This window comes from Thunnus albacares, chromosome 16 (assembly GCF_914725855.1).
Source record: "Thunnus albacares chromosome 16, fThuAlb1.1, whole genome shotgun sequence".
NCBI lineage: Eukaryota > Metazoa > Chordata > Actinopteri > Scombriformes > Scombridae > Thunnus > Thunnus albacares.
In genome coordinates, this window is record NC_058121.1 from 22,192,010 (window position 1) to 22,219,179 (window position 27,170).

Consider the following 27,170-nt stretch of genomic DNA (forward strand, 5'->3'; position numbering starts at 1 on the left):
AGTTTTTGAAATATTACATGCTATATGAACATAAATAAAAGTAGAGAAATGTGTGTGTGTGTGTTTTCAGGGACCTGCATGCTTCAGCGCCAAGCTGAAGTTTTTGGAGCATCGTCAGCAGAGGATCTCAGACGTCCGGGCCAAGTACAACAACCTGAGGAGAGAGCTGGAGCAGGCCAAACAGAACCTCCTGCTGGAGCCCGCCAAGTGGAACCAAGAGTGTGAGTGACATTACACATTCAAAATGTGTCTTTTAACTTTAAATTCACTGTAACGCTTATCCTTTTTTAATTTTTGTGGTATATAGTAACTAGAGGTTGTCACAAACGTTCAGCTCAGGAATGTAAAAATCTAACAAATTAGCTTGCTGTGTGAAAACAGTTCAGCAGGGGGAAGTATCCTACGGTACGGAGGCCCCCTGGGATCAGCTGAGAAAGAAAGACCCATGTGTAAATCTGTACTCTCAGTTTAGAAATCTTTGGCACAGTTTATAAACCGTGCTCTCGGATTCATAATCCGTGCCCTTGAATTACGAATCCATGCCCTTCAGAGAACAGAACAAAGCTGTGAAACGTCCAATGCACAACACAATATAGCATTAAATCTACCCTTAAATCTAAGAAAAATTGGACTTACTTGGCAGATGTGGTCACTGTTGAAATGCTCTATGCATGAGGGTCCCTGTTCCTTAAAGAAAGAAGTTGTTTGAGCACATGGATTGCAAATCCAAGGGCACAGTTTACAAATCCGTGGACATGGATTTGTAATTTGAGGGCACAGATTATAAATCTGAGAACACGGTCTATTAACCGTGCACACAGATTTCTAAACCGAGTACACACATTTACACATGGATCTTTTTTTTCTCAACTGACCCCAGGAGGGCTCCGTGGTACTGAGTATGACAGTGTCTTGAAATACAATTATTGGGGTCGTTTTGAGCCATAACAGAGTTTTGAAATTAAGAAATCTCAGCATCCTTATGGGAACTTTTGGCTATGAGGCAGCAAATAACAATAAAAAAAAACCCATATCCCCTTTAACTACAAGGTAATATTGTCAACATACGATAATTAAAGTGTTATGTCACTGTCCCTCTACAGTCGACCTATGGCAGACTTTCGAGGTGGACTCCCTGGAGCACCTGGAGGCCCTTGAGGTGGTGACTGCTCGGCTGGAGAACAGGGTCAACCTCTGCAAGGCCAACGTCATGATGGTCACCTGCTTTGATGCCGCCACCAGGAGACGGCATAAGAAGCGGCGGCGAACAGCGACAAAGCAGAAAACCTTCAAGTGATTTATAGTGAGAATTGAGACATACAGTAGTTAAATTAAGGTAAAGGAAGGCCAACAATCGCTTTTCCTCAAGTAAACCGGGCTACCCCGTCTATCAATGATTTTTTTTTTTTGGACGATAAATTAAAAATATGCACCCCCCCCCCCTCCACATTTTAATTTAACTTTATGTTTTTAACTGCCAGATAAACCAGGTGCTACAGATTAGACGAATTTACAATAATATGTTACCTGCTCTCACAGGGAGGTCAAAGGTCAGAGTCAGTGACAGAGCTACAGTCTTACAGCTGACAGGAATTCTTCAGACACTTACAAAGATCTGCTACTTGTTACAATCCAATTTGTATCCGGCAGACACATTTTGGACTTCGGCGTCTTGGCCGTCTGACAGCTGAAACCATTTCATGACCTCAAAATGTATTCTTCTCTCGATAATGATATGCAATTTATCTATTTGTCCTTTAAACAACCTTAAAACACAGTTTGTATATGCTTTTTTTTTTTAGCATTGTACTGTACAGTATATTCAAAACAATCAGTTCAGCTCAGTGAAGCATCAAATGCAACAAGGACAAATATTTTCCTCTCCTGGTAGAGAATCTGCTTTAAGGTTATAAACCAGGAGGCTCTGTGTTCTTGTTTCTCTTCAGTCTTTCTTTGGGTTCATTGCAGACAGTACACTTGATATCTGATATACTGTAACTACTGTAGATACTTATAGCATATCGTAGCGTGTGTGCAGAACTACTCTCTCTTAGTTAGTTGACAAACTGGTCGTTACAGCCTCAAAATTAAGCACTTTTGTAGATTTGTTACGGATCTGATTTCACTCTGTTTATGCAATGTTACGGATGATTTAAAGCACACCTCGACATCATCCTTCACTTCACACTTCACTTTAATCCTGACAAGTTCACACTGTTGCTCACAGACGGATGACTGTTAATTATTTAGAAACATTAAACAAGTACAAGTACAGTTTACTACATTACACTTAACTGGAATTACTGTTTTCCTTTAGTTATTTATATGTTCTTACATATAATCCTGTGTTTCATTGGAACAAGAATTTATGTCTCACACTAATGGAAGAGTTAGTCTGCCTTAAAGTTGATCTTTGACACGACATGATGAAGAGGAAGTTTGGCCATTGCAGTTAGTGTTCAAAAGGGAATACCACGCTACCCTGATGCCATTTTGTATATAGATTTTGGTGCTGAACAACATATAGAAATACAATTCTCAAGTCTTGTAAAGTAATGTAAAGAGTGCTTCCAGTAATTAAAAAAAATGTTTTTTGTGGCAAAAAAAAAAAAATTAGCAGGAAAGAAAACTGTGACTGAACCGTCTGAAAGGAAGAGTGAAGGATTCAATGTTTAAGTTTGTGCCAAGAAAAACACCATGGTGATTTTTTTAAAACTCTCTTTACAGGATAGGTGGATGATCAATAAACTTGGCCTCTAAAACATTAGTAAGAACAACATTAGTAGCTAAATAATTGGGGGCAGAATACAAAAAAGTGTGGATTCTACTCTCAGAGTAATGGAGGAGTAATTACATTAAGGGAATAACATCATCGAGTCTGAAGAGCCTCGTGGCTCTTAAGTCATTTAGCCAATAAGAGAGGATGCACTGATGCATAGTAATCAATGCTAGGTCTTCTACCTAGATCAATGCATTTAAACATACAGGGAACACACATACACACACACACACACACACACACTGGATGTCTGTTTTGTGAATCCTATTAATCAGCATGTCGTTCATCGCTGTTAATATATGACCACCGCTCTCAGCTCTTTTCTGTGATTATAGACATTGCAAACTGTGCATCCTTTGATTTGCAAACATTAAAGTCATGATGCTGTTCCTACTCATGCTTCCATCACATTTTTGTTTGTGTGTGTGTGTGTGTGTGTATGCAGTGATCAGAAAGGAGGGCGTACGTTTTATGGTTGTTTTACGGTTGTATGATTATGTATGCGTGTGTGTGCAAAGAGAGAGAGAGTTAGAATTCTGTGTTGTGATGCAATATAGGAACAACAGCGGGATGACTTTTCAAGCCATCCACGGCGAGTGAAGTGAAGTGAGTTCAGCCCTAAAGCAGCCCAATTATAATGTCAGACTCATTACAAGAGAGAAAGAGAAACTGGCGACACTCACACATACGCACACACCACACATATGCTTCCTTCCCTGACTTTGCCCGTCCTCTCTTTCTGCTCCACTTCCTCATTGTTTAGCCTTATTTTAAGTTCATAGCCTCTCTGTATGTTCAGATTTAGAAAAGAGGGGACGTGGATGAATGGCACGCACACATACACACACACTCGTAAATATGGGCACACACACACCATGGGTCATTTAAATCTGTAATTGCGTGAGTACTATTTCCTATTTGGCTGAATAGAAATTTTTGGAAAAATTAATTCATCTTGCTTTAATTAGTTCAAACAACGGAAGCTATATCAGGATGAAGATTCTGGTATTTTATCAATTTAGTTAACGCAAGAACAATATCATCCCATTCATATTTATATCTCAAGGGAAAAGGTAAATGGTTGTGCCATTTCTGCCTCTGAGACTTTGTGAATCTTAATGATAGCAAAGGAAACTAAAAGCCTTGTAGCAACTGATAATGTGGATAACTGCTGGATAATATCACGTAATCTTGTTAACATAAATTAAAATGTCATTAATTTTGCAAACCTTCATACCAGCTGTGTATTTTTAATTGATTATGTGAAGCTAATACAGACGAATAACGTCTTCTGATTTTTTTTCAGATATAAAAATACATATGGTGCTACATGTAGTAATAAAATGATTATTAGATCATTGTTTAAAATATCTTGTATCAGTGTGATGTTATCATTATCAGTAGATTTAAATGTCATTAAATGATTCAATGCATTCATGTTTAATGCATTTTGAACACATTTTTTTTTCTCAGATGGACTTAAACAATTGCTACAGTAAACCAAGAAGTATTTGTCTCTTATTCAAGAATTAAAATCCCAAGAGGCTCTCCATTACTTGACGCTCTTCTAATAAAATCCACTCTTTCTAGAAAGGCATTACACTGAAATGATCAGACATAAAGATGTTAGTGTGTGTGACACTCTCAAGGTTTTATATAGATTTACACACAGTGGTGGAAGAAGTACTCAGATCCTTTACTTAAGTAAAAGTACCAATATAGCAAAGTAAAAATACATCATTACAAGTAAAAGTCCTGCATGAAAAATCCTACTTAAGTAAAAGTACATACAGACGTGGCCGAAAGTATTGGTACCCTTCCACCTTTTTTAAGAAAAAACAAATTCTCTCTGTATTAAGTTGAATGTATCCATCCATCCACCCTTAACTTAATATTTTCTAGCACAGCCTTTGGGGGCAATAACTGCAGTCAAGTGTTTTCTGTAACTCTGAATAAGGTTTCTTCACTTCTCCACTGGTATTTTGACCCATTCTTCTTGAGCAAACCGCTCCAGTTCTCTCAGGTTTGATGGCTTGGGTTGGTGTGATTTACCAAAAAACTCTAATTTTGTTTCATCTGTCTAAAGCAGAAGGACTGTGGGTTGTCACCATACATTTTAGCAAAGTCCAGTCTGGTGTTTTTGTGTCTCCCTCTTAGAAGTGGGGTCTTTCTGGGTCTTCTACCATGGAGCCCATTTTCATTCAGACAGCGACGGATGCGGTGCGACTTGAAACTATTGTACCTTGAACTCGAAGATCAGCCTGGATCTGTATTTAAGTTTTCCTTGGTTCTTCCTCAACCATCCGAGCGACCCTCCTGTTCAATCTCGGGCCAATTTTCCTCTTGCGACCATGTCCGGAGATGTTGGCAACAGTTCCATGGGCCTTAAACGCCTTAATAATATTGGCATTATGATGTCCTGATTTTGTATATCTTATTATTTGATATGTATTATTCATCTTTTTTGTCACATTTGGTATTGTTTAATTATCTTGTTGTTAATCTTATTTTTGTTAAGCTCTTTGTCAAACTGTGCTTACATTGTATTATTGTCGTTGAGGAGGGGTTATAAGCATAGTGATTGTCTGACATGTACCTCATCGTATGATAAATTCAATCCCCCCCCCTCCCATCTTCTGTTTATGTAACAGGAACAATAAAACATAAAGACAATGCACATGTTTACTATTTCCCTTGTAATCCAATGCACGGTTTATCAGTTTAACACCCCATCATATGACCGCCTCATTCATCTGCTGTTACATAACCACTGCTGACACACAGCCAAGGAGCCAATATGACACATCTGCCAGAAGATGGCAGCCTCGACCACATGCTTGAGCGAAATAAATAAATAAATAAATAAACATGACATGTAGGGATATATATTTTTGCAACGAGGGGGGAAGCTGAAGAGAAAAAAAAAATCCCCGGATTGGACCGTAAACAAGAAGCATGAGAGAGTGTCGGATACGGACAGATGGCAGGCTGAGGTCTCTGTGGCTCCTGCTGCAGGCCGACAGGGAGAGCGGAAAACACCGCGACGCTGTTTCAGGGCGTTGATGTTCAGACACCATCCAGCAGTGAGTATCTCCATCCTCATGTCCTGTGTTGTATGTCCCGTTTTTACATGTGACATTAACTTACATAAACAGGTTCTATGTTGTTTTTTCCCTTGTCAATCAAAAGCTTCAACGGATTTCAGACGGATGGCAACATAGCACTTATTATATGAAGAGTAGGGTGTTATAGGAATTGCTATAATAGTGATAAAACGATAAAAAAAATGAACGCAATAAACTCGATAACCTACTTCAGACACGCTGTTACAGCGCATTTAAGCTCCATGTGGTGAGTGTAACGTTAAAAAGGGGGGAAACTCATGAAAATTTGATGTAAGCGGAAAAAAACAACCTTTAATTGAGGCGCGAGGCTTCCTAGTGTACTAAAGCGTCAGCTGCACGCGCCCCCGACGCACATGTTCACTGTGCTCGACGCAGACGCGTGCACGCGCACGCGCACGCAGCCGCCCACTTGTGCGGCATTTGTTTCATCAACAGACAGGAATAATGATAATAATAATAATAATAATAATAATAATGATAATAATAATAACAATACCTTTATTTATATAGCACTTTTCAAAACAAGACAAATAAAAGAAAGCAGGAAAACAATCAAATATTAAATCACAGTCAACAAATAAAATGACGCATAAAACAGTTAAAAGTAATGATAAAATAATGGATGAAAGTAACACATAAAAGTAACAGATAAAATAAGTAACAGGTAAAATAATTAAGCAAAAGCCATATGGTAGAAGTAGGTTTTGAGAGACGATTTAAAAGAAGGCAGTGAATTTCCTCGTCTAAATTCCTCTGGTAAGCTGTTCCAAAGGGTTGGAGTCTTAACAGCAAAAGCACTGTCACCCTTAGTCTTTCAGCCTTGATTGGAGAATAGCTAACAGGGTCTTATCAGAGGATCTCAAGCGACAGGCTGGTGAGTAATGATTTAGAAGCTCAGCCAGGTAGCTCGGTGCCAAGCAGGGCCTTAAAAGTCAAGAGTAAAATTTTAGAATCAATTCTAAAACGGACAGGCAGTCAGTGAAGAGACGCTTAAAATAGGGGAAATATAATTATGCCTTCGTGATTTGGTTAAAAGTCTGGCGGTTTTGGACACCCTGAGGCCCTGCAATCATGTTTTGGCCAAGTCATGTAAACGCTACATTACAATAATCCAGAGCATGAATCATAATCAAGGAATCAGAATCATAATTGAAACCAATTAGACAGTTAGCCTAAGTGTAGAAAGAAGTGCAGAAACATAAAAGCTGCCTACATTATTTTTCCCCTGTGAGCTTTTCTGCAGATTGCAGCTGTAAGCTTTAGTGTTCACAGTTGTCACAAAGTACAAGACTTGGTGTGAATACGGTTGAGTGACAGGTGGTGTGAAGAGAAGTCTGACAGGGATGTTGTCAAGCTCTGCTCAGTGAGCTGCTCAGTATGAGTTAAAGGGTGATAGTAGGCAATATTATAATAGGCAAAATTAATAAATTCAAATGACCATATTCTGCATTTTTCAGTATATTATTCTTGTAGATTATTGTGATATTGCTGCAAATTTACACAGCGTGTTTCAGATTGAAGTGTTTTTCTACATTAAAGGCAGCTGCTCTTCTCAGCTTATTTCTGTACAGTTTGAAAAATCAAAAACTTTGCTTAAGGCAGTACAGGATATGGAAGTCATGTGTGCTTTTATTTTTGTCTTTGTTATGTGGTAAAGAAGGCTAATATGATGTTCAAGTTGTGTTATAGTGAGTAGTTTGACATTTTGGGAAAAGTTTATTTAAAGATTGATGCCACTCTCATATTTGTAGGGTAAACACAAAGTTTGAGCCAGGAGCCGGTTAGCTAGCATAAATACTGGGAACAGGGAGAAACAGTTAGCCTGGCTCTGTCCAAAGGTCACAAGGTCAAATCAGCCTACCTGCACCTCTAAAACTCTAATTAGCAAAGTTATATCTTGATTTTTTTAATCTGTACAAAGTGTTATGAGTGGGTTATGAGCTAGACTCTTTCCCAGCCGGTTGCAGTGACTTATGGCCTTTTTCCATTGGCACTTTTGGCCGTGCTGAGTCAAACTGTGCTGTATTGATTTGCATTTCCATTTACAATTTAAACACTCTGAGTCTTGCCCAAGATGGACAATCTCCAAAGTCTGGTCAAAGCGCGCCCGACCCGCCTCTATGCAGTTTGCAGTGGTGTCAAATGGGCTTCGACATCATTCAGGAACAAGCTGGTTAACTCCTGATTTAGCCGTCTGCTGACTTGAATGGGGATAAAGTGATTCAATCGTGTGGCTCTTCTAGACTTTCCAAATGTTATCGGACCAAATGGATCAAATTCTGATAGTGAAATGAGTCATTTTACAGGGGTTGTGATGCTCAAAAAAATGTGTCCACCATTTTACAGCCGCTCCTTTTACCACTTGTCACAACCTGGCACACTTCCTGGAGGCTTGAGTAAACAGTAAACATCATCAACTCAAGACAAGTGCATCATCATTTAAAGACACACCTTCAAGCAGGTAGCCTTCTTATAATGGAGATGCAGATCCCTGTCGCGCTTAGTCAAACCAAGTCAAGCCAGCACATATGTATGGAAAAGGGTTATTATATTTACCTTTGGACAACCAGCCAGTCTGGTTTCTAGTCTTCATGCTAAAATAAGCTAACCGGTTGCTGGCTCTAGCTTTACAAACATGAGAGCAGTATTGCTCTTCTCACCTAACTCTGGGCAAGAAAGCAAAAAAAGACATATTTCCCAAAATGTTGAACTATTCCTTTAATGAAATTGACTGTTGTAATGGAATGGATGACTAATGATTGCCTGAAAGATATGAAGAAGAATTGGGCAGCAGTAATGTTAAGTACTTGTAATTTGTAGTATGGTACTAAATGTTTACCAAGTAATGATTTTGAGCAAAAACAGTCAAGTTTACATAGAATGCATCAATTCACAGGAGAAACCTAATAGTGTAGGAGCAAACCTTCAACTGTCATAATGTATTTAAGTACAATTTGATTTTTTATCTTAGCGTCCCTGCTTTATTCTACACATCCTATGAGTCAGTCCCCGCTCCCAGCGTTTGCACTTTGTGTCACATTCCACGTTATAGAATTCACAATGTTCACATGACTGCTAACATGCTGTGTGAACATATAGTATCACACAGCTTTCATGCCCTCAGACCACTCAGGCTGAAAATGTAGGTTTCATGAAGCGGAAATATATTTATCTACAGCATGTCAGCCATTGCCTATCCATTCTCCACTGATGCTGCGGAGAGAGGAAGTCATGGTTTTTTTGCAAGCGTGTAGAGGAGCTTGTGTATAAAGTGGAACCAAAACTGCAAGCATTTGTGATTTGGTTCCCACAAGAGAGGCCAAGACAGATATATGCAGGTGTTTATCTGTTGTGGGAAAAACAGGGAACTCTCCCTGAATCTATAATGCAAGAAAAAAAGAAGATTGGAACTTCTGTAAAAGAAAATTGACAGGTTTTTCTAAATGTTCTTATGGAAATAATCAAAGTGACAGGACTGTTAAAACCCTGTAAAAGGTCACTCATCCCAATAATGTCAGCCTTTTGTCGACAGCTACAGGTAAACCCTTGTGAACTTGCTGTGAAATGTCCGTAGGCAAGACTTTAAATCCAACATTGTCAAGCATTGTTAATCTGGATAAAAACAGCAGCTAAAGGCTTGTAATTGGAGACTTTGGCTTCCATGTTAACATACTCTATTTCATGCAATATATGATATATGAGTAGGTTTCCTGGGGCTGAGAGTAGTCTTTCTTGCATCATCAGGTGCTGAATTTGGGAAGGTAAATAAAGTTGTTCTACAACATGCAGAGAATATTAACGAGTCCAATGGTAAACAGACAAGTCATATGGCTGGAAATCTGCTTATTAGCCCAATAGCTCTTAGATTATGACCCCCCCCCCCCCACTCACATTTCACCTTGACAGAAAACTTATTACAATTTAAATTAGTTTGCAGTAATATTCTGAACCATGTAGGGCTGCTACTAACAGCCTATTTTCATTATGAATTAATCTGGCAGTTATTTTTTATGATTAATTGTTTAGTCCAGCTTCTCAAATCTTAAGATTTTTTCACCATGCTAGCGGCATAACTAGCAATGGCAGTGCCAGTCTGTCTATCGTACAGCCCACTAAACTTAAATATCTCAACAACTTTTGGGTGGATTACCATGACATTTGGTGCAGACATTCATGTCTCTCAAAGGATGAACTGTAACTGTAATTGTAACATTTCCTCTCGCGCCATTAGGTCAGATTTTCTTCTTGTTAAATACTTTCGTCTATAAATACCTGCAAAACTAATGACATTCCCTTCGGCCTAAGCTGTACTTTACGTTTAGTGCTAATGCAAATGTTAGTAAGCGTATGCAAAAATCTAAGTTGGTAAACATTACTTGCAACAGCAGCGTGTTAGCATTGTCATTGTGAACATGTTATCCTGTGTCACACGCAACAGATAGGCTCTTGTTGTAATCTATGTAGCTGTCTGCACCATCTCTGTGCAAGCTTGTGTCTCAGCTGCGTCTCATGGGTGTAACTGCAACCTGAAGTGTTCATTTATGCTACTTTCCTCCGTTTTATGCCCGTCACTACAGTCATGTGTATTGGACTCTGAGTACTTCCAACATGCGGTTGACCTACACTCAACACTGCACCTGCTGACATGCTGCTCACACTACATTTGCTGTCTAGACATGGGGTTAGCATGCTGATGTTAGCTTTTAGCTGAAAGTACCAAGTGTCTAAGTTTAGCCTCATAGAGCTGCTAGCGTGGTTGTAGACTCTTGAAACAGGGGGGAAACAGCATCATCTGGTAATAATATTGGGGGGGGGGGTACACATTGACTGTAAAAAATAATGGATGTGACGTCACCCATTGGCTTGTGGACTCCCGTTTTGCATTTTGACTGTTGCCATCTTGGATTTTTTGAGCCAGAAGTGACCATATTTGGATAAAAGGATGGAGCTGACCCTAATGCCAGCTACTAGCTTGGTTAGCACGGTGCATTTACAGTCTAGGGCTAATGGTGATAATGCTAGTGCTAATGATATTTTTTGATAGCGAAAAACAGGCTTAAAACCATTAAAACAAAATGTACTTATTGGAAAAAACTGAACATCTGACTCCTTAGAGGGTCTTGTAGTACAACCAAACGCTGAACAAGACTTTTTTAGGCGATAAAAATGTTACAATTTACTTTCATGAAAACACACTGAAATAGCGACGGCTACAGCTATGCTTATACTCTGTGAATCTGAGGTTACGCCATGGTTATGTGCCCTAACCAACATTGTCGCCGTGGTAGTGACTTGCCTTTGACAACAAACAAATTTTAACGGGTCAGTTATATAAAAATTCACTCCCTGTATTGTTGTCATGATTGCAGAAATTAGCCATAGAGACCAAAGCCAATTTTTGTTCCAGGCTGTAAACATGTTTATTTTAGGCATTTTAACATGGTGGTCTATGGGGATTGACTTGGTTTTAGAGCCAGCCTCGAGTGGCCATTTGAGGAACTGCGGTTTTTAGCACTTCCGCTTTAGCTTCATTTTTCAGCCCTGGAGGTTGCTGCTTGGGGATACATTAGAGGCTTCTACAACATGTGGAGAAGATTTGGTCCAGCGGTACATAGACATGACAGATGATGATGAAAAAATAATAAAAGGCTGAAAAAAATCAGCTGATTGGCTGAAAATCACTTCTTTTGAATTGGTGTGTTCACATTACATCTTGACAGAAGCTTATGTTTATGATAGTTTGCAGTAATCCATATCTGGACTAACCAGAGCAGGGCTGCCAATGTCTTCAACACAGACAACTTTACTGGGGCTGATTTTTGCTTACAAGGTGGCCTCTGTTCAAAGGGCAAATTTCCATCTCATTGCAGCAGCCACATAATTAACATAAATCACATTCACAAATCCCTGGGGAATTAAATTAATAAATGCACATTACTCAGTGCCCTTCTTACCCTGAATCCAAATTACAAAATATTCACCTTTCTCGATTAAAAAACAAATTCAGCAAGCTTAACCAACGTTCACATTTGATGGCTCCTGGAAAAATGTCTAAACATCTAAACCTGGTAGAGAAATGTGGAAGAAAAGATTATAAATAGTATCTGCTTTCTGTCTGTCAGTGCTGTAACATACTCACTACTAATTATTCTACTCCATAGACTACTATGAAGTTATTTTCAACCCTGGAGTTATTCAGAATGGAGCACTCTGCCATGCCTCAATGGGCAGTCATGCTTTAGACACAAAGAAAACCCTTTCAGTCAATGACATAACTGCCATTTCACCAATAATGCTGCTTCTCTTTGCATTCAACTCTCTCTTCTTTCTCTGTTTACGTGTCCTCTCCCTCTCAGAACATACTGCATGCATGAGGCATATGTTATGTTCTTTCTCTCAAAATGTACCCAATTTTTCTTGACAGCTTGCTGGGAACATTCAAAGGAAGCTACTCTGATACCTCCATGTAAGAGGGGAGATAAAAGGCACAATAAACCACACAGAGGCTGGGGAAAGTCTACAACAACTAGGACCTACATCCTCCACAACGGTCTAAGTCCTTTGTGGACTATGGTGGACATTTCACATCTCTCTATCCTTTACCGCCCAGGAGAGGTGACGGAGGATTAAATCACATGCTCCGTTAAGAGTGATCGCAAACCAAACCTGCAGAGACCTCATTCTCCAGTGCTAGAGACGCCCTTGAATCCTTTCCGGGAGCTTAGAGCAACACAAACTTTCCCAAGTAATTTGCTTATCACACGCAGAGGAAGCTCTTTTACGCAGATAAAAGTCCGAAAGGTTTTTTTTCAGTGAGGGCCCCCCTCAAAAAAAAAGAGACCCAGCGGCAGCCCACTGGAGGGTCTCAGAGCAGCCTTTGGGGAACATTTACTCGAAGGAAAAGACAAGACAAGGTGACAGAGGTGATGGGTAACAAGAACTCCAACCCGCCGAAAGGTCTTGACACTGCGACTCCACAGAAAGAGGAAGGGGTGTTCATCAACAGTGTGACAGGTACAATATGTCTATTTTATTTTACACCATGTGCACCTCATGGAATTTGTATTTTTTCCTGCAGTATCAGCTAAAGTGGATGGTAATGACACAATAAAATGCACTACTCATTCATTAAAATGCCTCACAGATATAGTTTATCATCTTTAAATGACCCTAGACTGTCTTTATAAATCAGCAGAGAGACACATTAGACTGACAACACACATTATTCAGTAGCTGACTGAAAGCTTTTCAGAACAAATCACAGCTCATCATCCATCTGTGGACCACAATTCTCCCACATACTGTTACAGTGCGCTGGAAAACCAGAGCTTAAGATGATCCGGATGATACTAAGCTGTAAGAAAGCCACCGCCAATACTCTTAGATGTTTGTAATGTACTACACAGCTGGAGTTGAGAAGCTATGTTATGTAACAGTTGCAGTGTACAACTCCAGCTAATAGCGAATAATTGTCACAGTAATGGCTGCAGGCGAGGAGCTGACAGGCTGTCACCGATGGCAACCTGCTGAGCTAACAGCCTGTTTGTCAGGCGGCTTTAGCATCTACCACGTCTTCTGGGGCTGCCATGACACACACACACAACACACACACACAAGGTAGCACACTGGCACACTGGTTGTCAGTGTGTTGTAACAATCGGTGTAATAGTTATTGGTGTTTAATAAGCTGGTTAAAAAGATTGTTTAACATTTTGTGAAATACGCTTATTTGCATTCTTACAGAGAGTTAGATAAGAAGATTGATACAACTCACATGTCTGTACAGTAAATATGTGGCTACAGCTTAGCAGTTAGCTTAGCTTAGCATAAAACCTGGAAACAGGGAGAAACATCTAGTCTCGTTCTGTCCAAAACTAACAAAATCTGTCTACCAGCACCTCTAAAGCTTACTAATTAACACATTATATGGGGCTGTTGTGTGCAGTGACTTCCTAAAGTTACCTGTGAACATAGTCAAGCTGACTGTTTCCTGTTTCTAATTTCTTTATGTTCAGCTAAGCAAACTGGCTTCATATTTAACTGTGCAGACACGAAAATGATATTAATCTTCACGTCTTTGCAAGCGATTAAGTGTATTTTATTCCTTTTCTGCAGCAGAAATATCGAGATATGAAGATATCCTGATTTTTATTCCTTAATGTAGGAATAGCAATCTGGATCCTACATTTCCCATAATGCAAACCAATAGCAGCTTTGTGAGACCTGTCCTCTCTGGTAAATGCCCATGTCTTTCAAACTCCATTCCTCCTGTTTGTAATGCAGAGTGTTTGGTATACATTAAGTTGTCTCCCTGAGCATATGCTGCTGACATCACAATGACATCATCAGGGTTATTTTCCCAGAGTCGACAAGGCTCCTCCATAGCCACAGAAGACATTATACAACTGTTTTTAGAGGCTGACTGGTCTGGAAAATGCAGTACACAGCAATGATACTGTGATAGAGTTTACAAATTTAGGTGTATTTCTGAAACATTAGGTACATTTCATTCTAATGTTGTTTGCTTGTGTTTGTATTTTTCTAGGAAGTGTCTCTAGAGATGGACCGCCGGGCCCCAGCACAGAGCTGCTGGCCTCTCTGCAGTCCCTCGGAGAAAACAGTGACTACACGCTGCTGCCACACTCCCTGCACCAGGTGTGTAGGTGTGTTTGTGTGTGTGGTTGAATGTTTGAGAGAAAGCAGGAGGATTTTTTTCATCTCTCAAATCCAGAGGGAATATGTGCCTTTATTTAGTCAGACTGAACGGCTTCATGTGTGGGTGTGTATGCAACTACATATGTTTCTGTACGCATACATCTACGGCATGTGTGCGAACGGCAGTTCTCCCGTGTGACCTGATTCCCAAGTCCCTGTTTTGTCTGTTAAAACAAGTCCCACAGCTGGTGTTCCTCAAACACATCAAAATAGCTTGTTAGAGATGTGATATTAGAAGACTGGGTTCTTAATTTAAAAAGGTCCGCTGACTGAAAACCTTATCCGTTCCCTGCAACCGCATTGCTCAAGGAGACATCCGCAGTAGGAAATGAAGCAAAAGAGAACATGCTCTACTCTGCAAGCACAGAGATTTGAACTGGTAACCCTCCCCTCTTTTGTTCACTTGTCTAGTGTTGTGTCTGATGCCGCCTCCCCTCCCTTAGATCACAATTACGCTGTTCAAAAAGACATGCTAATTAGATGTGTGATAAATATAGTGTGGTTCTGTCTCAAGTTGAAAAAGATCGGTGGTTTCATGTTGCTCATGCAACACTGCGTAGACCACGTTTTCCTAACAACACTCAGACAAAATGATTAATTTGTCTCAGCTACTCCAGTGGCCTGAGAAGCTTGTAGTTTATTTTGCTTTGCTGCCAACTCCAGTAATCATGGAACAAAGGCAGAGCTGTTTTTCTTCAAAAACCAAGAAAAGAAAAGGAGAGGCAATGCAGTGTAATCAGACTCATTTGACAAAAGCAATTATATGACGTGTTACTCATGTAACTAAGAGTCACATGTGGCATAAATTAATTTAAAAGGTTCGCAGAATTAAGCAATTAATATGCTGGCTGCACAACTCATTTAATGCAGCACATGACAGTGGAGTATCTGGTAATAAATTCAGCATGTAGGCCCACTTTTAGAAAAAACATGTCTTTTATACTCTATGAGACATAAAGGTCCATATTTGGTCATATCTGCTAGCAACTGCTATTTTTATGTACCCAATATTTCATGTCCTAAATTTGCTCGTCAAAAAACTAAAGATACCAAAACAACAAGTCAGTCAACAATAAATCAAAGCAGCAGAGGAGTGTCCAAATCAACCCAATTTAGGCTCTCTTGTAGGTTTGATGGAAGGTTTGTATCTTGACAAAGTCTTGACACACTGACAAAGGCAAACATAATCAATTAAATAAGAGAATGGAGAAAAAAACCCACTAAATTACAAGAGAACTGATATATGTGGATGAAGCAGGTTCCTTTTATGTGGAAAAAGTGAGACGTTCGGTCTATTTTGTTATCTCTGTGAATGTGTGATCCACTGATCCAATGGGAGTGGCTCATATTCTTACATCTCTTATTGAGATTCAACGTACAGACCATCATGCACACAGAGAGAAAGCTGCATTATTATTCATGCTGAACACTTTGTGGTTCGTCTCAAAGAGTGCTACACATATAAACTCATCCATCTCAAAGTCAAACTGGCTGAACAGTCTTTTTAGTTACTGGGTAAATGTTTTCTAACTAAGTGTAAAGGTGACAGGGTTGTTGTTTACATGTCTCCTGTGTAACGGACACTGACAGTAACATGTTCATAAAAATGCTCAAACATATCACAGCTAGGGTCTGATAAATATTTCATTTCATATTTATGGATAACTATTTCTTAAGAAATAGCCATGAACTGCAGGTTGTTGAAGAGACAGAGGTGTACTCCACAAAGTTAGGGTCAGAGAAAACTAAACTGAGCATCTGAGGAGGAGAAACAGACCGCTGGTGCTGCAAGATTTGTTCATTTACAAGAAATAAGCGATAAACATTGAAATCACAGACTTAAAAAACTCTCTCAAAAACCCTCTTAATGATGCTGTTAGTGCACAGTTAATATTGGCGGTGACATCACAGCTTAAGGTTGCCAGTTGACATAGTAACACAACATGTTTTCCGACATTTAACGCACGTCAGAGCAAGCAAGGATCGGAAAGATTTGCCACAGCAAACAGAAATCAAACAAACGCTATCACGAATGTTATCTGAGATAACCAAACCAGAGCCGAACCAAAACATCTAAATCAGGCTGTGCAGTGAAAACTACTTGGCTTAAAGCTTTTCATTGGAACGAGAAGCTAACTGACGCACGCACAGTTAAGTGCTTCATCTGGAGGAAAAAGCTATCAGACGCAGTAATAGTGCCAGCTCAAGAGCACAAATTTGTTCGTTTAAAAACAACAGAATTCTTATAAGAAATATCAGTGGTGTCATTTTTTTTGCTGAAAATGGTGCTCATGTATGTGTAAGTAGGCCTGGGTGGGTACCATGAAAAGTTAAATACTATGCCATAGTTTGGGAACTAGTGATATAGCCAACTGGTTGTGGAGACAAAGGTAAAAGTGTCTGATGGGAAAAAAGCGAGAGAGACATGTTAATCCGGACCATAAGTAGTTGCATGTGACTTCGTGTCTCAAAGGTTGTCCGCATGGCTCTGCCTCTTGGTATGATGCTAACATGTGATCCCCGTCTTTGAAGGAATTTAGTGAAACAAAAAAACCCATCAACTTTTGGTTGAGGAGCCTCATTAGTGTTTGACGGCATCATTTTCAGCGCACAGCAGCGGCGCGGTTTAAAGTCACACTTTGCTTTGATGCTTCGTGGGTTAATGGCGGTGTTTCATCCTGAAATGATGTCACATGACTTGTTATTTTATGTTACGGTAACACAAAAGATCAGCACCTCCTGTTAATCAATTCCCTTATCTGTCTTTTCAGATCGCAGTGGCCTACTCAGTCAAAGAAGACTGTATCCTTTCACTGACCTCCTTTTTCTGTTTTTATGCATTGTGACATTTGCCAATCACTAGTATTTTCCAGCTGAGTCGTGACTAAGCCAGACTAGCACACGTAATGATTAAAAAAAAAAAAAAAAAGGTGCAGAGATTTTTCCACTCTCCACTTTGGAGTGTTTCCATCTGTGTTGTTTGGGGGGGGGGGGGGGTTACCTTCGATGGGATTCGTCAAGCAGAGCAGATTTGGAGCTTTACAAGTTGTTGTTTATTCCATCGGGGGGACTGTTCTGGTCTGATTTAGGCCAAAGCATTTTGAATGGGACTCTAAAGAGACAAAGGTACAGAGATACAGACAAAGTAAGCACAAAATTAGATATTCAATTCAATTATTGATGTTTTCTCTGTTTATTCAGATGTTTATCTTTCTGTCAATCCGATCTGCGTTTGTCTCGTTGTTGTCGTTTTCTATCTGTAGTTTTCTATCTCAGTTTCTGGGTGTTTCCCATACTTTGGCTGAAAGCCTTGAGGGCTTGCATTAGTAGTTTCCCCCCGGCTCTGTTTGTGCTGTCGGCTTGGCAACAGCAGCTGGTCTGGCTGCAAGGAGGACGGTGTGTGTTTACATGTTTTTGTGTAAAGGAAGAGAGAGAGAAAGAGAGACAGAAACAGTGAGAAGGCTTAACGTATGGCTAGAGAGGATTCATGACATAGAAAGAGAATCATGTCTGGCAGGAAAAAGCACCGCAGACTGTGAACGTTGAGTGCACAACAACGATCGGGGGTGTTGATTGGGAAACATTTTTATTGAGATGACACAACAACATCTTGCTTAAACAGAGAAAAAAACAGCTCTAACCCGCAGCAAACATTTGTGTAACCTAGTTTCACAACCGGTTATGTTAGTACAGCTTCAGTTGGTGTAGATAACACTATTTTCAGATCATATTATAATCCCCTCAGACATGAATGAATCCTAATAAATTTGTTGATCCCTTAATGTTTCCTCTAGTGCCACCATCAGGACATTAGAAAATGTCTGCATGCTAACTACTCTTTGCTATTCCTTGCTTATAATGTTGCTGAAGTTATTATTTAACTGCCTCTCTTAAATGCTCAAAATGTAATTTATTTGTTACCTTAGTAACAAATCAAAACTTGTGCTGACTTGAGCTGAATGTGTGTTTTAATCCAGTAATAGATTTGATATATTCTTTTGCTGTCTTAGCTTAGTTGCTGACGAATAAATGTCTTCTCTCTTAGCAGCCCCTATGCTTTGTGAAACAGTTTTTAAAATGTGTGCTGCATGTCTCATAAATCCATTTCTATTTTTGCATGTGTAAAATCTGACTGGTTTCATACTAGTGTCAGTTGTGTCTTTAAATGGGAATGACACTAGACCAATGGGCCATCCAGTTCCTACAGCTGGAGAAGCTCTACCACGAACGTCTGCTGTCCAACCTCGCAGGCCTGCAGGAGAACTGGGGTACTGCATGCATCTGTTTTTTGTCATTAGTGACTTAAAACCAAAATATGATTCTGTGCTATTAGGGTTTTTCCCAAATGAATGTGAAAGACAGAGAGGAAAAATAGTGCAAATGCATTTATTTTGCACACACTTGTACTCCACATGTGTTCCCAGAGAGCCAATGGAGGGAGAGGAACGCTGAGAGCAGTTTGCCCGCTGATACAGACATCAGTCAGAAACACATTGAGACTCTGAGCCAGATCTGCAGGACACACCTGGGGTAAGTCATCACAGCACCTGCACAAATGTATCAGATGTAATCAAGGCGCTCTTGTGTCTGATGTACCTGTTCTTTATTGCTGAGGCAGACAGATCCATGAGGGAGAAACATGAATTGATAAACAGCCTTTTTTATCTTGTGAACAGCCAAAATACTCCTTTCCCAGGGCGGGGATCGGAGACAACAGCAAACTTTCCACACTTTTCAACATTTCTTTGTCATTAATGCATGTATTCAGGAAATTTGTGTCTTTGATGTGGAGTTTTCTCATGTCTCAGCTCATTCACAGACAGCAGACATCCCCATACTAAACTACTCTCAGTATCTGAACTAGATTCCTCTCATGCCGTTCACATTTCCTCCCATTACCCACAGGCAAAAACCTTTTAGCACCCATTTTGCTTCAGTGTAATCAGCTACAATCTTTGGATGCACTAAAGAGTCACAGAGCAGGCCAACACACTGATAATGCATGAAGACACACTGAGGATACAGAAACACATGGGACTGAATGGGAAAATCAGTATTTCTGACAAGCAGAAAAGATTTCCGCAGGGAAGTGACTTCCGCTAGACAGACAAATACCACAGGTCTGCATGCCAGACGCTGTTGTGTCCCACCTATGCTGTGACCCCTGTGGTATGTTATTGCAGCCCACAGGCGTGCAGGTGGATTTGATTCAGCTTGAGAACTGATGCCAACTCCTGTTACGTATAAAGGCCTGCAGAATATTTAAACTTTTTAATATGCTAAGTCACACAATGTTAACCTTGTCTCTTCCTCTGTCCCTTTCTGTTTTCTCTTTCTCCTCTTTTCTGTCTGGTCTTCCTCTGTCTTGTTTCTTTGTCTCTGTTTTCCTCTCTTTGGCATCACTCAGACCATCCATCAGTGTGGAACAGGTAAGACGTGAACCCTCCCGTTCCTATATTGATCTTAGATCAATATCAGACATTTCATCCAACTGTTCATCTTTGATTCAACAGAACACACTGAATACAACGCAGGAAGACATTCAGAGCAAAAAGGAGACACCAGAGTCCTGTCATGAAACAGGTAAACATGTATTACTTTCTGCATACAGTAGAAAATACCAAAAGAATACACAAGACAAGAGTCCACAGCCATGCTAGCAGCTCTGTGAGGCTGTGCTCATATGCTCATGTCAGCATGCTAACATGCTTACAATTACAATGTTAACATGCTGTTGTTTAGCAGGTGTGATGTTTGCCATGTTGACCATATTAGTTTAGTGTGTTAGCTTGTTAGCATCTGGGAATTAGCACTAAACACAAGATATAGTTGAGGCTGGTGATGGAAGGTCTTTAGTTTGCAAGTATTTAGTTATAAGACAAAGTAACAAATAACAAACAAAGTAAAGTGTCGAGTGTGCAACAAAGTGGTGGACCAACCGACAGGCTTGTGCATAATAGATTAAAAATCAGTTATCAGAAATTCATAATCAATGTCCTTTGTTCCCTCCATATTTCAGTCACCAAGCCTGAAACCACACACCAGGATGAAGAAGAAGAGCAAAGCATGAGCTCAGAATCGGAGCTGTCGTTACCGCAGACAGGTCACCAGCAGGAAGATGAAGAAGAGGATGGAGAGGAAGAACAGGCATATGAGGAGGGGCAGGAAGTAGAAGAGGAGGCGGAGCCGTGTGAGGAGACGCCAGAGGAGGAGGTGAAGGTGGAGTGGCCAACGGGAGTCCCCCAGGCTTCAGACAAGGATCTGGCCAAGCTGTCCCACTCAGAAGGGGTACGAATACACTTTGCATCTGCTGGTCTGTCGTGTGTTTGTCTGTCTTTACATCTGATATTCTCATTTCTCCCTGCATCTCTTGATCTTCCTCATCTTAATTTCCTGCCTTCTTTCCTTTTCTCTCTCCTCTCCATGCATGCATATGTCATTCCTTCCTTCCTCTCCCTGATCTCTTTTGTTTTTAGTGTCTATTACACTTTGCGCCTGCATAAAATGAGACTCTATTTGTTCAAGCACCACGTCCTGACCCACAGCTCTTTGTCTTTGCTGGGACACTCCCACAGATGATCTCTGTGGTCCCTTTGTGAGATCATCGCCGATCTCTCTCTACGTTCAAAAACCCCCCACCCATGTTCACTGGTGTGGCCTGACACTTAGGAAATCTACCCTGCCAAATGTGCTAGATTATTGAGCCGGGGCCAGAGACAAGACATCATGTCCTGGCTGAAACTCTGAGCTGAAGGGGCCTGGTTCTTCCTAGAGGTGGGGCTGAAATCAGAGCTATTCCAAACAAGAAGGCCTCGCTTGATGGGGTCAGGATCATGAATGTTATGCAATCCAGTTGAGGTTTGACTGGGTGGGGTATGGGTGGTACTCCTTTCTTTTGCAGTGAGTCCCATTTTTTTTTCAAGCACTCTATTACCTATCTTTCTTAGTAACATTATAAAAGGGAAATCCTGATGAAGTTCAGTCTGCCAAAATAGAAAGCATAGTAAAAAAAACTCTTATCAAACTTAGGAATCATTTGTAGTTTTTGACAAAATGTGGCATGGTAGCGGTGTTGACGCATCAGCTGAGGCAATTAGTCCTGTACACAGCTGGTGGCTTTCCCAACAAAAATGAACATTAGCAAACAGGCTGAACTAACAGAAACATGTGAAGCCACAAAACAGGCCATTTTGTCTGGCAGCTTATGCTCATTCAGTCCTCAGCTGGCAAAAGCAGCGACCTGCTGAACAAAACTGAGCTGCAGCAGCAGCAGTGGCAGCGGCAGCAGTAGTTTATGGCCTATATAATAGATCACTTTGTTGACAGTGTGATTTGTGAAAAGGCCACAGTGTCCTTTCAGAAGCCCGGGAGAGCACAATAAAACACTCGAAATATATGAAAGACATGTTCTTCGGTTGTGGATGGTGAATTTTTTTATGCTGCTTTGTAGTTGAGAATGTTTCTGTTGGTTCAGCTGTTTGCTGCAGTTTATTTCCATCTGGCAATCGACCAGCCAGGACTCAGAGCCTCTGCTAATGTCCATGTATCAATACCACTATCTTATACAACCTTGTGTCACAGTTATGACTTTAGAAAATCTTCCTGTAAATACTATTTGTATTTGACAGCTTCCTGTATTATTATATGACCATCCTGCTTCAACAAAACTGTGAATATCTTACATTTTGATTCCAATATATGATCAAAAACAGGACTTTTGATGATATATTCAAAAGAAGTACAACTTGATTCAAACATGTAGCCTTATTTATCTAATAAAGACAGTTACTGTCAATAATTTATGAATTATAAATACATTTTGTTCTTATTTATATATAAATGAATGCTACGGATGTAGTTTGAGACAGCTGGAGACACTGAATGTGAAATTTTTGGACCCATATAATACTTTATATTCAAAATAGTGTTCTCCTTAACCACAAATTCAGCTGTGGTTGCTTTCACATTCACCTTTATTATCTTTACCGAATCAATTTTCTATGGAGGGGTGCCAGAGCTTACATCTGGTGTGGGAGAAAGTTGCTCCTGATCGCACTCACAGATATTGCTTTGTGTTCGTCAGTCTTCTCAAACCGCACCAGGATTTTCTCTTTGACATCACAATTTTCACAGTGGTAAAACTGAAAACAAAATCCTGATTTGACAGGGGCTTAACTTGTAATCTAACAGTAAGACATGACACCCCAATCTGCCAATCTGCCAGCGCAATATCCAGCATGCCACTGACCCACTGACCTCGCTGAATAATTGACCTATAAATTATGGAAGCAGATGAGGCTGACAGCTTGAGAAATTACTCAGTTTCACTCGTCAGCATATGACTGTGCTGCGTGTTGTTGTTTCTGCTCTGTGGTTTGTTTGGAGATTATGATCGGGTCAAAAGATTTTCATTAGATTGGGTGGTGTTTAAAGCTCTACTAAGATCATGTCTCCCTTATTACTGACCTCTGTTGACCGTACAGTGTAACTACAATTTGAACATTGATCAGAGGTTCAATGCGTGTTCAGTGTTGCATCTTTCCAACAGAGGCCTTTTCGTGAGGGGATTTATCTTTTTATTCTAACATTTTATTCAAATTATGGGTATTTTTTCATAATATTTTAGGTTACATTTAGTTTCATTCAACTTTACTTCACTTCTGGATCTCTGTCATGTCATAAACATCATGTAGTCCGTCATTTAGTACTTTTTTATGCCTGTTATGAGTCTTATTCTGGTTTTAATCATGTTTGGGATATTTGGGAACATAAAAAATCTGGTTATTCATGACTTGTCAACATCCCAGATGCAGGTATTATCTGACTTATGAATGTCCACCTCTTTATATAATCTAATATTTATATTAATTCCACTTTTGACTACTTTTGTGCAATATTATACAACTAACAATAGATCATTTAAGCCAGCATTAATTAGTGAAGCAATTTAGATATGCTTGAATAATATTTTGTACAGAATCTTTTAGTATTGTCTTTAACATCCATAGAGAGAGGACGTCAGTGTGGATCTGTTGCAGGAAGGTATGTATGAGATTTATAGACAGACAAACGTCAACCTCAGCCTTCTTCGGCCAACAACAGCATAGTTCAGAAGTTCAGTCATAATACTGTACATGCTTGTTGACCACTTGCACTTACTCAAAGTAGAAGGCTGGAGATATGTTTATTTTTGTTATTGTTGGCCACTCCCAGGAGACCAAAACCAACAATGTGTGACTTCTGGCTGCCCATTGGTTGCTACTGAAGATATCAATCTTTGAAAGAGACTCAGTAATTTTCTAAAACATACATAGCTTAATTTCAGAATGGATTTAATGTAATTTGTTGACTATAGGAAAGCAGACTTAGCCTTTCTGTGTTTTCTGTCCTTTAGAGTTCCTGCCCTGATGGTCTGGTCTCTATCTTGAAGAGGAGGAGAGCGTCGCTGGACGGACTGCCTCCCCCGAGCGACATAGCAAAGAAACAGAGCTCCAAACGCAAAGTTCGCTTCAGTGAGCCAGACGATGGCATTGAACAAGGTACAGTTTAGCTCATCTATAATGTCAACACATTCTTGTACTCTGGTGAAATCTGTGTGCAATGAGACAAACGTTCATAATATTCTGACACCATGAAGAAGGATATTACATCTGTTCTCTATTTCTTACTGTGTAGATGAGGTAGGTGGAGACTCCTGCCTGATCCTGCTGCTGCTGTGTCTGGTCACCGTGGTGATCAGCATAGGCGGGACCGCTTTCTACTGCACCCTGGTGGACACTTACTCCAACATTTGCACCGACTTCACTCACAACGTCGACTTCTATGTCATGAACGTTCGGAGGTTCTTCGAAGGGCTCGGACACTGGCTGCACCTCCGGACTTAGACCCTTTCATCTGTAATCCAGACAAGAGCTATGTCAGACATTTGTTTTATACTGGACAGTGTACAATAGAGGGAGAGAGACGGTGAAGCCAAGAAAGTTCCTGAGCTTAGACTGGGACATACAGGCAGTAATCTGATGCTGCCATCCAGATTATTTAATGCTTCGATTTCTTCTACAGTCAGCAAAAGAGCTCACCTTCGTTGGCTCGCTAAGACTTGTGAAATTGATGAAAACGGACAAAGATTTATGTATAACTGACCGGGTGCTCGAAGCAACAACAAACAGTAAAAACTGTCACATTTCTTCAAGTCAGAAGAAAAAAAAAATGTCATGACGTGTGCATGTTGTGAAATGAGAGTTCAAAAAAAAAAAAGAAAGAAAACTCTTGTTTACTACTGTCTGTGTGGATATTTCATCTTAAACTGACCCTTACAGAGACCACACAAGAGGGCTCACAACTTTCAATGATATTTATATTTTAACAGAAAAAAATAGTTTATCTGTGTATTAGTTTCCTTCTCTTTTGTAGCAGTTAGTGGTTGTGGATAATTTTGTCTTTTTTGTTCCAGAAGCTTTATTGTTCTGTCCAGTTTTGGTTTTATTTTGACTTATACAGAGAGAAGCTGTCATTATAATCATTAGGATCATACGTGTGTGTTGTTTTCTTTTTTTTTTTTTTTTGGACGATTGGGCCAAATGATTCTTTTTTTCCTTTTAATTTTGTAATATTAATATCTCTGCTAAATTAATATACCATAGGGCTGTACAGCTATATCAAACATATTATACAGGTGTAACACATTTTGAAAAAAGGACAGAAAGATTTTGTTATTTTTTACAAAACACTGATTCCAGATACAGATGAGCCTTTATTATCCTGGAAAGGATCATTTCATAAATGCATTTTTACCTCAGTACAAGTTCTTACTCTCAACATTCCTCCTACCATCTTAAGGCGACCAGTTCATGAAGATTATACTTTATATGTGATATTGTTATATGTACAAAGTGCCCTATTAAAAACAGAGCACAGCCTATATGAATGATGCTGTACGTGTAGGTTCAGGAAGAGTGCAGCTCTCGGTATGAAGACATCAAGTCTGACACCTTACATCAATGCATTTCAGCGTAGTCATCAGTATGCAGTACAGTCATCTTACAGCCGCTCCACAAACTCAGGCTCTTACAGCTGTGTTTATACTTTTGGTGCTCCAGTGTTTTCATGTTCATCCTTAAGTGTGTCACAACAAAATTCCTGCTCTGCATCTGGATTTATGATCATATCCAGACTCCTCCTGCAGTGTGCAAACAGTTACACCCTGATATTAAAAGCCCAAAGCATGCGTGTGTGGATTGTATCTGCATAGGACACCAGCTCACATTCAAAAGTACATCAACAATAAATGAACAATGAATAACAATAAATTGAAGATGGAGTAAATTATTACTGTGAATAGAACTCATCTGTACTGAGTGCTCATGTGTTTATTTACACCTGGCTCTAAATGTTTTATTGGGTTACAAACACAATCTTGAGGCTTCTTTTAACTGCATTGGAAGTTTAATGTCAGGTGTTACGCTGTTTTAGTATCATTTTGTCCAAAAGCAGAGCTTTACGGACCAACAGTTTGTGTTTCCTGACTGGCACAGGTAGCACAACAGAAATTACGCCTGTAAACACTACATTTTATTGGAATGGAGAAAATCAGCATGTTCCTTTATCCATTGCTTTGTTTACTGATTTCAACGGATTTTTAATCTCCCCTCCTGAGCTCCAGATATTTGCAAAGTGATGAATGTTACCTCTGTATTGTCACTGTGGATATTGTTTACCAACAAGTGTTGCATTATGCAATCCACCTTTATATGTTTCAATATTTATGTTGTGTCCACAAGGGAATACAAAAAAAATTAAATAAGGAACATTTGCCATTATGTGTTTGTGTGAGTGTGTGTTTTTTAGTTGTTTGGTGGTTTATTTGGAGGGTGGCTATAAAGAGTCACACCTTTAAATATAATTTGTATAATTGTATAATTATTTAAGATATTTTGTTAAAAATTTGACTGTTACTTGCATGCTCTGGCCACAAATAGAGTAGTACCTCAACTTCGCCACAAGATGTCACTGTACACCACAGAATCAACAATATTTAGTCTAGAAAATTCATCCACATATTGCTGCAGTCACACTGCATGGGGGGCCTAGAGCTAACCTCTGACTCACCTGAGTGTTGTATTCAGCATACTGATAGATATATTAAAGGAAAAACTAACATAAAGTGTCTTAGTAAGCTTTCGGGCCACAATGTGCCACCAGAACAGCTTCAATGCATCTTGGCATCGATTCTACAAGTGTCTGAACTCTTCTGGAGGGATGAACACCATTCTTCCAAAAGATATTTCCTCATTTGGTGTTTTGGTGATGGTGGTGGAGAGCGCTGTCTAACATGTCAGTCCAAAATCTCCCATAGGTGTTCAATTGGGTTGAGATCTGGTGACTGCGAGGTCATAGCATGTGATTCACATCATTTTCATACTCATCAAACTGTTCAGTGAGGCCTCTTGCCCTGTGAATTGGGGCATTGTCATCCTGGAAGAGACCGCTCCCATCAGGATAGAAATGTTTCATCATAGGATAAAGGTGATCAGTTAGAACAACTTTGTACT

General features: G+C 39.8%; 2 protein-coding genes across 5 annotated transcripts in view; both read left to right on the forward strand.

Annotated features, from left to right (window-relative positions):
* LOC122999559 (kinesin-like protein KIF26B) overlaps positions 1-3,164 on the forward strand; it is a 34,064-nt gene extending 30,900 nt beyond the window's left edge. For 2 of the 3 annotated variants that reach the window (XM_044376557.1, XM_044376559.1), the window contains 2 exons: positions 71-221; positions 1,104-1,256. In XM_044376557.1, coding sequence (XP_044232492.1) covers positions 71-221; positions 1,104-1,158 — 206 coding nt within the window. In that variant the 3' untranslated portion in view covers positions 1,159-1,256. Of the gene's footprint in view, positions 1-70; positions 222-1,103 lie in introns of all 3 variants that reach the window. The other variant, XM_044376556.1, reaches the window with a different exon arrangement.
* Positions 3,165-5,587: 2,423 nt separating this feature from the next.
* Positions 5,588-26,437, forward strand: cnstb (consortin, connexin sorting protein b). 2 transcript variants are annotated; one of them, XM_044329564.1, is made up of 11 exons: positions 5,588-5,862; positions 12,329-12,918; positions 14,450-14,559; positions 17,391-17,421; positions 18,801-18,887; positions 19,044-19,149; positions 20,027-20,048; positions 20,133-20,202; positions 20,639-20,907; positions 24,014-24,158; positions 24,295-26,437. In XM_044329564.1, exons 2-11 carry the CDS (start codon positions 12,831-12,833, stop codon positions 24,501-24,503), a joined length of 1,137 nt encoding a protein of 378 aa, XP_044185499.1. In that variant the 5' UTR covers positions 5,588-5,862; positions 12,329-12,830; the 3' UTR covers positions 24,504-26,437. The 2 variants fall into 2 exon arrangements, with proteins under 2 accessions (XP_044185499.1, XP_044185500.1); XM_044329565.1 differs by lacking the exon at positions 5,588-5,862 and adding an exon at positions 10,483-10,585.
* Positions 26,438-27,170: the final 733 nt, after the last annotated feature.

Coding starts and splice junctions, on each gene's coding strand:
- cnstb (XM_044329564.1), top strand. CDS start 12,831: ATGGGTAACAAGAACTCCAACCCGCCGAAAGGTCTTGACACTGCGACT. Junction 18,888..19,043: donor AGGCCTGCAGGAGAACTGGG/GTACTGCATGCA, acceptor ATGTGTTCCCAG/AGAGCCAATGGAGGGAGAGG. Junction 24,159..24,294: donor AGACGATGGCATTGAACAAG/GTACAGTTTAGC, acceptor CTTACTGTGTAG/ATGAGGTAGGTGGAGACTCC.